The sequence below is a fragment of the Cydia pomonella genome, chromosome 3 (assembly GCF_033807575.1).
Source record: "Cydia pomonella isolate Wapato2018A chromosome 3, ilCydPomo1, whole genome shotgun sequence".
Taxonomy (NCBI): Eukaryota; Metazoa; Arthropoda; class Insecta; order Lepidoptera; family Tortricidae; genus Cydia; species Cydia pomonella.
Genome location: NC_084705.1, coordinates 33,263,526 through 33,275,672, shown reverse-complemented (window position 1 = coordinate 33,275,672; position 12,147 = coordinate 33,263,526). Strand labels below are relative to the sequence as shown.

The 12,147-nt window shown below is 37.5% G+C and overlaps 2 protein-coding genes and 4 non-coding genes across 6 annotated transcripts in view; 4 read left to right on the top strand and 2 right to left on the bottom strand.

Annotated features, from left to right (window-relative positions):
• Positions 1–338: 338 nt before the first annotated feature.
• On the top strand, positions 339–412 carry Trnan-guu (transfer RNA asparagine (anticodon GUU)). Its single transcript has one exon. It is a non-coding gene; the product is annotated as a tRNA-Asn (tRNA).
• A 749-nt stretch (positions 413–1,161) lies between these two features.
• Trnac-gca (transfer RNA cysteine (anticodon GCA)) lies at positions 1,162–1,233 on the top strand. The gene has a single exon. It is a non-coding gene; the product is annotated as a tRNA-Cys (tRNA).
• A 2,919-nt stretch (positions 1,234–4,152) lies between these two features.
• On the top strand, positions 4,153–4,234 carry Trnas-cga (transfer RNA serine (anticodon CGA)). Its single transcript has one exon. It is a non-coding gene; the product is annotated as a tRNA-Ser (tRNA).
• Positions 4,235–5,022: 788 nt separating this feature from the next.
• LOC133516718 (5S ribosomal RNA) lies at positions 5,023–5,141 on the bottom strand. The gene has a single exon (XR_009799274.1). It is a non-coding gene; the product is annotated as a 5S ribosomal RNA (ribosomal RNA).
• A 747-nt stretch (positions 5,142–5,888) lies between these two features.
• Positions 5,889–7,675, bottom strand: LOC133516596 (growth arrest and DNA damage-inducible protein GADD45 alpha). Its single transcript, XM_061849606.1, has 3 exons — positions 7,397–7,675; positions 6,892–7,108; positions 5,889–6,577 (listed from the first exon to the last, which is right to left on the bottom strand). The coding sequence occupies exons 1-3, from the start codon at positions 7,456–7,458 to the stop codon at positions 6,365–6,367; spliced, it is 492 nt and encodes a 163-aa protein (XP_061705590.1). The 5' UTR covers positions 7,459–7,675; the 3' UTR covers positions 5,889–6,364.
• Positions 7,676–7,809: 134 nt separating this feature from the next.
• LOC133516595 (electron transfer flavoprotein beta subunit lysine methyltransferase-like) overlaps positions 7,810–12,147 on the top strand; it is a 60,203-nt gene continuing 55,865 nt past the window's right edge. Inside the window, exon 1 of the mRNA XM_061849603.1 lies at positions 7,810–8,010. The gene's annotated coding sequence lies outside the window, so the exon portion shown is untranslated. The remainder of the gene's footprint in view (positions 8,011–12,147) is intronic.

Sequence of the window (12,147 nt, the reverse complement as noted above, 5' to 3'; positions counted from 1 at the left end):
ATACGATATTCAGTTGAATAAGTTAGTGAAGTGAATATTGCAAGTCAGTTACGGTTTTTATTGTTATTCGAGGCGGGGAGCAGCACTGGCCTTACCAATTTTGTTAGGTTACATTGTACCTGGTTGTACACAATCTTAAAGTGCCTCCTATACTTCGCAATATCCATTCGGTTGTCCTCAATGATTATTATTTAAAGATATAAAAATGATTATAACAGCTGGCAAAATTAGACAGGCCTGCCTACGCATATATACAAGTTTTATCAAGTCAAGTTTGAATGCCATTTAATCGCCGGAGGGTTTTGTAAGTGTTACGCAATTTGGGCGGTGCCATCATCGCCTCCGTGGCGCAATTGGTTAGCGCGTTCGGCTGTTAACCGAAAGGTTGGTGGTTCGAGCCCACCCGGGGGCGTTTCTTTTTGCATTTCATTCGAACGTTAATTATTCCCAAATGATACGGGACATATACAGCCAGGAAGAAAAATAATGAATGTAACGAAAACAAAAGTCAGTAATGTTGCCTTCAATAGGGAGTTTTCACTTTGTAATTTAATTTTGATGGGTTTTATTTATCAAATAACGGTATAATTTTAGCCAGAGTAGGTTACGTAGCTAAACTATTATTTATTTCACTTTTATCCTCAACATATAATAAATTTAAAACCACACGTAAAGTTGTGTTGCACCTACACAGTGCTCTGCTCTATGAATATCAGCTTCAACAAGATAACAAGTATGATTCACCTTATATCAACAAAGTATTCTGCGCTTTATGCTAAAGTGATAAAGTTCGAATTACATTATTTATCGCTCCATGCAGTTTAACAAAATGTATTCTTCTGTTTCCCCATAACTTTACAAATGTTCCAATTGTAATTTATTGACAATAACAATATACATAATGGATATATACAGATGATTACTATAACTAGCTTATATCTAAAATAGGCCCTTGAGGCATTGTACCAAGGATGCTGGCGGCATTTCCTCGTTGTATCGCAATACTGATACGTTGTGCGAGGAAGCCGCCAGCTCTTCGGTCACCAGTTACGTCAACCAGACGTTTCGCGATTTCTCCAATAAATTGCTGTTACATTATTATTGATCAAGCATCAAGTCAAGTCAATGTTTAAGAACCCTATTTTCACCAACTCTCTCATCGGGGATATAGCTCAGTGGTAGAGCATTCGACTGCAGATCGAGAGGTCCCCGGTTCAAACCCGGGTGTCCCCTGGCTAATTGCCTTTTTGCGAGTTTTGTAAAACTAAATGCTGGGCAATTTTTATTTATTTTGCCATTTTCGTGATTTTTCAATACAAATAACAAATAATGTAAACACATTTTGTTAGCCCTAACATTTTTACAAAGGTTAACAGAAATATTAATGTATATTGCTATAAATAAATGACTTAAGTTATAAATTGTTAATAGGATCATGGTTTTCCTAAATGGTTGCGAGATTAGGAAGTAATAAAGGTAAATTGGATTGTTCACATTATTTGCCATTTCTATTGAACTCCACCTTATTTGCATTTTAGACCTTGCGAGTTTTTTGCCTTTAGCAATTTGTAATACTCGTTACTCTTGAAACCGGTCTAATTTAAAACACTTTTTTTAAATGTTATTTCAATGGGGTTGGCCGGTCGAAGTATTAAACAGATGGCGCCATCATAGCTTGCCCTGTCAATCCCTAGAATTGTGTCAAATTCTTGTTTTTTTTTTTTGGAATTTTGTGACCTGGATTCCAGTACTTTAAGCCAAATCTCATAGAACAAAACTAGAGAGAGGGGCAAGCTATGATGGCGCCATCTATGCAAACCTTTGACAGTTGCCAACCCCATTTGGTAAGTGAAGAAGAATATACGTACGTAGTAAAAAATACTTACAAAAATAAATAAATTAATAAATGTTAAAGGGACGTTCTGACACAAATCGACTGAATTAATTTTTAACAAGCAGAAACGTCTGTGAAAAATACTATTAATCCAGAGACCGTGAGTTCAAGTCTCACCGAAGACAGTTATTTTTCCACCTTTAAACAAATTGACTGCCCCACAGTAAGCCAAGAGGGCTCGTGTTATGGGTTACTCAGACAACGATATATATACAAATACTTAAATACATAGAAAACATCCACGACTCATGGAACAAATATCTGTGCTTATCAGTCATCAGACAAATAAATGCCCTTACCGGGATTCGAACCCAGGACCATCGGCTTCATAGGCAGGGTCACTACCCACTAGGCTAGAGTGGTCGTTTTAAACTTATGATATTTTTACAAATTCTTCTTCTTTGTCAGGGGCTATGTAAGGCTCTACAGCCTATAGGGAGCGTGCATGAACTGTAGGAGGCAGCACAGGAGCCGTCAGATTTTTGGCGCGAGGCGTGAATGTGATGTTTATTGTTCCGATGTAGCCCACAAGATGGCAGAACCTACTAAGCACAAGAAAACACGTGACGTGTAAACGTGCATGTTTATGGTTCCGATTCCGGCCACAAGATGGCAGACCCTCCAACGCGCACGGTCCCTATAAATCACTGTGACCATTCCTGATCATTGTGATCGCCACCTACTACAACTCTCGATGCAAACCTGCAACTTCAAACAGCTGCAGGATCTTCTTGATCTCGAGGGACCTTAAGAGCCCATCAACGTGCTCACTAGCGCCACTGCTAAATAATTGTGATTGTTTACATTTAACGATAGATATTTAAAAAAGGGGGCCGCTACGTACTGTATTTTGTATTTAAGTACCTTTTGAACACACACACATGTTGCTGGATTTGTCGATCTATGAACTCAAAACAAAAACGGCCGTTTTTACTTTGGACGCCTAGATTGACGAATCCAGCAACGTAAAAACTATTATGATGTATTCAAAAGGTACTTAAATACAAAATACAGTACGCAGCGGCCCCCTTTTTAAAATATCTATCGTTAAATTTAAATAATCACTATTATTTAGCAGTGGCGCTAGTGAGCACATTGATGGGCTCTTAACTCCTCCGATGTGTCTGCCCAGGATTGAGTCACGAGTGCGCATTAGGCAAGGGCATTCTGCGAGAATGTGCAAAGGCGTCTCCTCTGCCTCCATGCAGAGTCTGCACCGCCCCGTTTCCCCATAGTGAGCATGTGCTTATTTATAGTCTGTATCTTTAGGTATTTAATAAAAGGTAAACAAAATCTACCCTCAAATGGCTCCTTAAGGCAGCTGAGGGTAGATGAAAACATTACATGATCAAATAATGTAGGTTTAAAGTCAGGTCGTTCAGTGACAGATCCAGGCGGTTTTGTATTTGGTTGGTTAACCAATAAATATTAAAACTACCCGAAAATGTACAATTTGTTTGTTTACCTTTTTTTAAATACCTAATTAAAGATACAGACTATAGGCCGCGGTTACAGTTACAAATTGTTACTTCAAAATCGGGTTTTGTATCTGGAAACTGTTTCCTTGTACAATACGAGTACCAGCGCCGAAGTGACTTGTGAAAGGACCTTTGGGGCGTACATACACATACAGAATATATTTTTTGAGTTGTGAAGCTCGGTACCTAACGAATGAGAAAATTGATAAATGTGGTACGATATTTATTGCATTGTAATACAAATTCGATATCGTGGATTCATGAAAGAGCAAAAGAGATTTCTCGTTACAAAACCATTATGTAGCATGACTTTATTCACTCCCATTACGAAAGTGTCCTGTTACAAAACAGTTTTAAACTTTGAAAGTAGGTATTATTTGGCCCCTTCAAGTGGTTATGTAAGTTGTTTATGCCTGCCTTGTTAAGCTAAAAAGCAGTATGTACCTATTTCAAATGAAAATTAAATGCGAACATGTACTTTAAAAAATCTTAATTTTGTTTGATAATGTTTTTGCGATACGATACCGCCTTTTAGCTTAGGAAGGCAGAAGTACGTTTGTACAAACGCCATCGAATATATCGGAGCGGCCAAGGTGTTCACAAATACATATCTGAACAAGCACTCTAACGACTTACAATAGAGACGTGTTCAGATATTTGTGAGCACAGGTTGTGTGTACACGTTGGTACGGGGAACATGCGTCTAATGATCTTTGTAACTATGAATGAACCTATAACACTCTATAACAACTAATCGTAAAATTCGCTACCTGTGCCATGGCAGTCGTGGCCGAGTGGTTAAGGCGTCTGACTCGAAATCAGATTCCCTCTGGGAGCGTAGGTTCGAATCCTACCGGCTGCGAATCGTTTTGCTTTATAATACGTATTTTCTGTATTTTTTTTTTGAAGCTATTATTTCTGGAGGTTATACTAAAAACTACATACTTTTACCATGGAGCCAACCCCGAAATCGTGAAAATGTATATATTATAAATTTAAAATGTACTTATGCGACGAGAAAAACTTTTTTTTCGGTGTTGACCCCATAGTAAAAGTTGTTCAGTATAAAGTATGACTTAAATATTCACCCCTCCGGCTCCTCCGAGTATGGAAGGAGAAATATCAAAATGACTCTGTATGTATGTACTTATGTCGGCGGCCGATCGTAATATTCGTAATGTTTTCTCGGTAGATAGGTAGGAGTAGGATAGGGCCGTTAGATTGCTTCAGATGTCCGAAGGGCAAATTGTCCAGAAATAGGAGCCCCGTAGCGGGGCTTCGGGGACTCAGGGTACGAGAGAAAGATTTTCACATTTCACGATCTACCTGATGGGCCGCCGATATGTACAAAGGCGTACACATCAATTTGAAACGATTTCATCCAGTTACACTTTTGTAGTATCAGCTTCAGTCCTAAAAGTAATTTGATAATTTCATGTTGAACATAAATCATTCGTGTCACTTTGTGATATTTAACAAATTAAACACATATTAGTGAAAGGATAAGTATCAAAGTCAAATGGCGTTCTAATAGTTTTAAACATGTGACATGTGTCGAAAGATTTACTGTGGCTACAAAGTTTTCTTTGACAATCCACCTCTATTTCAAATTATCTTTGATGTCAGCAACAGTAAAAAAATATGTCAAAAAGCCAACGACACGAGGTGTTCCCAGGCGGTCACCCATCCAAGTACTGACCTCGCCCGACGTTGCTTAACTTCGGTGATCGGACGAGAACCGGTGTATTCAACGTGGTATGGACGTTGGCGATTAGTTAGGCAAATGTTCTGTACAGTACACGAATTGTGACCCAATTCGTTTACTAAAGGGACGCTAGATGTCAGTCATTAAGCTCTATTTAATAACACTACTTCTCACTAGATAGCGTGTATGGGCAAATGTTGAAGATCAGGATCAAACATACACTCTTACACTGAATACTGTTGTCATACTTCCATTCCACTCTGTGTCTAATTCTTTGGCATGCTATACCATATATACATTATATATTAGTTTACAAAATTTCCATTATCTTCGACAGAACTGAGATGACACATATGTTATGCTTTTAAGCTGAGTTTTGTTTGTGCATAGTACACACGGATGAATGTTCCCAGGTTTCCACTTCACTCCAGAGCGGTACCTAAAGGTTTTCAAGCTTCCTCTAGTCCTATTTATTTTCTCTTAACTATGGGTCTCTGGCACTGCTTTATTGCTCATTTAAGTTTCTAACAGATAAATTTGAAACATGGTTGCTCTCGCCCTATTATGAGCATCTCTATTGACAGTTCATGCAAAATGCATGCAAGTCTTTACTGAATTATGATATCGGAGCTAGTCTGACACAGTCTAGGAAACCAATTCGTACGTAGAAAAACCGCGAAATCTAATATGCATGGAAGATTAATTTTCACCACCATTTTTTTTCAATTTTTCGGCCTTTTTCTTTTGACAATATTGATTTGCTAGCCTGTATGTCTGTATCTACTTAAAATGTATAAATGAAAACAACTAATTATGTAACTGTTCTTTATTAAACTCTTTTTAATAATTATAATACTGTTCATATAATTACAAAAGTAGAAAACGTCTTAGCAGTTAATTATCACTATCCTTTTATGTTATTGCTATAATATTTTAATACAACATTTCTTTTAGGAAGTCAATAACGTGTTAATATTACCAAAGATAATTTCAAATTCTCTTCGATATTACAAACAAACAAGCCGAAATGGCGATCAATTTACAATACAAGAAATATCAATTTAACCGATTTTAGAAACATTTCACAATTCCACAAAATCTTTTCATCAACAACATCTCAAGCCCATGCGGACAAGACTTAGTGCAGCTACCGAACACTAGATGGCGTTAAACGCCAAAGCCTTATGAAATATGGCCGACCGGCAGGGCAACCAAGTTGCAAATAAACCAATAGAGGTATCTCTCACATTTTTTCTTTTTTTTTCTTAATTTCTTTTTTTATCGGGTTCACTTCTCGGGTAGCTTGATGACTGGGACCTGCGAGCATCCCCAGTTCCTCTCGCAGTGGTCGATCAGGTGTTTCTCACTGTCCGTGAGGATTGAAGGGTCGATCTCTTGACTGTCGCTGAAGGGGTCTGTGTATGGAGAGTGGACCAACACGCAGCTATAGTCCAATGCGGGGAAGCCGAGGATCATCCGCATTTTGGCCTCTGAGTCAACCTGCAGACAAAGAAAGAAACAATTTAGAGGTTTGTCTCACATCAATACACTTATGGAATAAACGAAAATGATTAAAAAAGAACAAAAAATGTTAATATTGCAAATATATTCTTCGAGCTTTGCTAATTTGTAATTTGTTTGTAATTAATCAATTTTAAAGTTCATTTACGTCATTTCTAATTAGAATCCGGACGACACTGGAAAATTCGACCAATTCCAACTATACGTCAATAATTAACGGGTAAAGTAATTAAGGAGCATTATGCAACCCAAGGGGCATTCACAACTCAATTCAACAGGATAGTGATAGTTACCTTAATGACATAGATGTCGTTCTCATCGCAGAAGGCTTGTAGCAGCACCTCCTGCATATGTGTAGCGCTGTCTCCAGGGGGTGCTTCGGTGGTGAAGCAGAAAAGCGCCCCCGTGCTGTTGCTGGACAGGTACTGGATGGCGGGCAGCAGGCCGACGGTCAGCCGCTTCTCAACACACGCCCGCCGCAGCACCGTCTTGATGCATTGGCCCATCGGGCTAGAAAAGATAATTTACGGTTAGAACACTGGCCCGATGACTGTACCCTGTGAAACACCAATTTCAATGGAGTTCGTTGCACATTAATAAGAAATGTATTTGGTATTTTAATTGAACACTAAATTGGGATTTTTAACACTGGGGTTCATGCAAGTCAAGCTAATTAAATTTAAGTTTACACTAATTAGCACTATTTGCATGTTTGCGTCAAAGTTTTTCACATATAAGTAACTGCGTTTAAATAATTTTACATTAATAATTTGAATGTCACGATTGCTGGATAGTTACCTTTTCGCGGCCACTCCGCTGAAGCTCTCCATCTTCACTGGAACCACTGAATCCTTGTACATATTGGATAACTTGATGCTTTTCAGTTCGTAAATTTCACTAATTTCTGGCACTTTCCTGGAGTATGTGGGAATTTTCACAGGGAGCACTACAATTTCACTAAAAATGGTGCAATCCAAGCGCTGGGTTCACTACCACTTGTTGAACCTTGAATGAGTTATGTCACAATAATTTCACAACTTCGCGAGCTAAACCGGCGTGGTATCACTTCGAGCGTAGAGTGAGGAATGTGGCTGCAATTACGCGACGCGCCCTTTTATCGCTTCTTTCACGCATGCGCAAACGACGCTTCTCTTTACATGTGTGCGTACGGCGTCTACTAGTACGACGGAGATTCCTCGAAATTCGCCTGTTATTTCACTTGTGGTAGTAAAATTCTGTAGTAACAACGCACGTGTGCGTTGATACGGTCTTACGGAGTGACCATTAGGTGAATGTGTGCGTGGGGCATTTCTCTACGAGGTCAAAATCAAGTTGCAACGTGTCTGTGTTTATATCCAGTTTGCCTGCGTTACCCTGCCCCGCTTTGCACCCAATAACCAGGCGATAGAGGGGTAAGTGGTTGTGTATGAACGTGTCTCGTATGTTTGAGGTTATCGATTTGTTTGTATGCGTGCGGACTGTCCGCGGTTGGAAATCCCAAGTAGCTGGGTTTTGGCGTTAGGAAACGAGCGGAGGAAACTGGCAGAGCGGATACTGGGCTTTACGCTGCAGCAGCCTTGGATGTTTTGTTGGTCTTGGGTGATCAGTTGACAAACTTCTGTCGCAATACTCGCGATGGAAGTCGGATACCGGATCTTATCAGTAGCGTAGCGCCAAATATTATCACAAAACATATTTCCAAGGCTAGACTGAGCAAATAAGAGAGTTGCAAATCTGGTATTAAATCTTGTACAGGTATTTGGAAGAAACGCCGTTAAAAAAGATAACTAGATAAAGAAGTCAGCTGCTTTCCTTGATAGGAATTTGGCTTTGACTTTGGAACCAGTGTTTGTAAAATTAGTCCTTACATTTAAGATTAATTTACACGATATTTTCACGATTCCACGATACAAGCATGCTTGGTTTGTATTTCTAGGTAGTTTAGTCGTTATTCGAGTTTATTTATTTATTTTGATCACATTACGAAAAAAGAATTCTTTAATAAATCTAAATATTTTAGACGCCTAGAATCACTAATTCCAGAAGCGACTAGGTTTTTTACTAATAATACGAGTATTTACACTCGTCGCATGCTGTTTACAAATCGCTGCAGCCATTTATAATATCTAGGTAATCATTACATTTATTACATAATCGATTGTCCGACAAACCGCCATTCCCTAATCAAATGAAGTACCTAATAACCTTTACCAAAGCATTATGTTTACGGTTATGTAATAGGTATTAGGTATAATGTCTGGATCAACGTCCAGCGATTAATCATGACATTAGTCAACCGCATGCGCCGTCTTTGTTTATGTTTGTTGTTGCCTGCACCGTTAAAAAGGTTGACTGACTGACTTGTGGGTATGTAGGTTTTTTTTTAGCTGTTATGGTCGTAATTAGCTGTCTATCAGTCTGTATGTAACTATACATATATATGGAGACGGGAGATGTGACGAATTTATTTTTTTATTTACTTTCTTTTAACTTTCAACTACTTATATAGTCGCTAAGAAGCTACTTACCTTCGTACATTAAATGAAAAAGACATCTACTTTAATTGCACCTTACGTTTTAAGGCTTCTCCTCAGGATGTCCTTTTTCTAATTTTCAACTTCTATGTAGAACTCATGAAGGTATGTCAAATCAAATAATTTTCTTAAAATGTATTTCCTATCCGTGATGACTTATTGTGATAAACCTCTGATGTGCTCTCCTTAAATCCGAAATAATATAATTACCAATAAATACATAAATATTATAGGACATTATTACACAAATTGACTAAGTCCCACAGTAAGCTCAATAAGGCTTGTGTTGAGGGGTACTTAGACAACGATATATATGATATATAAATATTTATAAATACTTAAATACATAGACAACACCCATGACTCAGGAACAAATATCCATGCTCATCACACGAATAAATGCCCTTACCAGGATTTGAACCCGGGACCATCAGCTTCATAGGCCAGACCGGTCGTCAACACCAATGTATGTACCACTGCAATTTCCAGTCTTGTCACAGCGACGATGATTATATGCGAGCTATAGGGATTTCCAGTTGATTGTCACTATGACAAGATATGTGGCCTTGATTATAATATAATATCTGTGACGTATGACCTGTATGCCGATCATAACGCAGTTAATTTGTATGACCTGTATGAACTGCCGATCATAACGCAGTTAATTTGTATGACCTGTATGAACTGCCGATCATAACACAGTTAATTTGTATGACCTGTATGAACTGCCGATCATAACGCAGTTAATTTGTATGACCTGTATGAACTGCCGATCATAACGCAGTTAATTTGTATGACCTGTATGAACTGCCGATCATAACGCAGTTAATTTTTAACAAGCAGAAACGTCTGCGAACGATGCTATTAAGCTTAGAATAAACTAAAAGTTGAAAAGACAGTAGTTTTAGCACTTTTAAATTTATTCTAAGTTCATAACGCAGTTGTCTGATTCTCATATACATTACCCGTATTGAATGCAAAAACGGAATAGATAGCTTAATTATTATCAGAGCCCATTACTGGAGCATCACAAAAACAATAAATTCTTAGAAATATGCCGCCCACTATTTAGTTGAAATCATTCATTTTTGAAATTTAAGGAGAAAATACTATACTATATCAAAATGACATTGAATTTTTACAAAACGAATTTGTGTTTCATATTAGATTAGAGTAGAGTAGAGAGCGTTTATTCGTTTCAAAATAAAAAAGAAAACAACAAGTAACATAACATAACATATAAGCCACTTACCATGAAATACTAATTCAAAGAGCTTTGAATGTCTGATGGGTAACGCAAAAAGTCCGGTTTTAACAAGTCGATTTTTATCAAATTTGAAGCCGGTTGCTTCAAAATACCTATTCATAACACAATTTTTCCTAATTCCAGCAATAAAACTTGTAAAAACATGATATTTTTCTCTAAATACCCCAGTTTGAGTTACGGAGAGTCCAGTCCACCGATAAGGATGGATTTTACTCAAAAGTTTCTGCCTACTGATAGCAGTAATTAATAACTGGTTTTGACGCAACAGCATTATCAGTTACTTTGAATTGTTGGCATACAATTTCAATAATATTATGAATATTATTTACCTCACTGTGGTTTATACTGGGAAGCCCATGTTATTTAGTATTATCATTGTAATTAGTATTTAAGTATTTATGTTGTTAAATATTTTCAAATGTCGTAAATACTTTATCCTTCCTCTAATTTTCTATATTATTAATTATTATGTATAGTTTTAATTGGAAGGAAAACCCTTTAAGCCAATTAATTGCTTTATTATTATATTAATGTATTTACTTCCGCGTGGCTTTCCTGAAATTAATTTAGAAATATTTAATTTTGTCTTCGACGAATTACCCAATATATTTTGTTACAATAATAAGGAAGCTTTCTGGTTTAATACTCAGACTTGTCCTGTTTATTGAATCTTCCTACATTATCAGGTGTGGAGAGTCAGACCAAGACAAGTCTGCAACGATTTTGATAGCACACGCAGTGCAAGTGTTATTTTAAACGTCCACCTTCTATATAATTATGACGTATACTTAAATAACACTCGCACGTCGTAAGGTATCTAAATCGTTGCAGTCTTATCTTGGTCTCACTGTAGGTATGGAGTGTATCGGTCCGCCTTATTGTTTGCATGCCTTCCCATGTTACGTTTGGCTACAACTTGGTACCATTTGTAATCAAGCAAAGTAAATTTTTGTGAAGTCTCGATTATCTCAAGACAGTCAAGTTTAAGTAAATCTGAGTCAAAACACAATCACGCTTGTAGCTCGTCAACCTTTACCCTTCCATATCTCCAGTATTTGTCCATCGATCCGTTCCGAAGGTCACAACTCTGACCCAATTATCGACACCACTTTTCCAATTTAAAACGCAATATCTTCTAATACTACCATACTTAAGCCCTTCTTATAACTGACCTGGTTTAGTTGTAAAGATCCGAAGTATTAGGAATATTAAAGGGCATATAGGACGTTGTGGAGTTAGTAGACTTAGTTTCTACTGTTTCTAGGAACGCTGCTGTTTTATGGAAAGCCGGATTATCGGAATCTATTATTTTTATTAGTCTGTCAGGCGCTGTTTGAATAGGTAATGGCGGTGTGGAGAAATTCGAGTTATTGTTTAGTCTGAATAATAAATGTTATGTTATTAATTCCTACTAAAACCCACAGGTAACAACAACTGTTTTTGACGCTACGTGGCTTTGGAAAAATCAAAGACATCTTTATTATACCTATACAATTCTTATTGTAAGTTTTCAGAATCATCGAATTTTTGTACCTACAACAAGTAGATGTCTGTTACAAATACAAATATGTTGCCTTTTATCTAAAAGGTATACACGATATTTGTGTTCTTTAATTGTTGCCACGAACCACGATCAGCGGTAGCAGCATGGTTCCATTTTTATCAGTTGTCACTATGCCCGTCACTTTCGCGCTTACATACTTGTTAGAACGTGACAGACATGGTGACAAGTGATAAAGAGCCGACCA

Coding starts and splice junctions, on each gene's coding strand:
- LOC133516596 (XM_061849606.1), bottom strand. CDS start 7,458: ATGTACAAGGATTCAGTGGTTCCAGTGAAGATGGAGAGCTTCAGCGGA. Junction 7,109..7,396: donor AGCGGAGTGGCCGCGAAAAG/GTAACTATCCAG, acceptor TATCTTTTCTAG/CCCGATGGGCCAATGCATCA. Junction 6,578..6,891: donor ACGACATCTATGTCATTAAG/GTAACTATCACT, acceptor CTTTGTCTGCAG/GTTGACTCAGAGGCCAAAAT.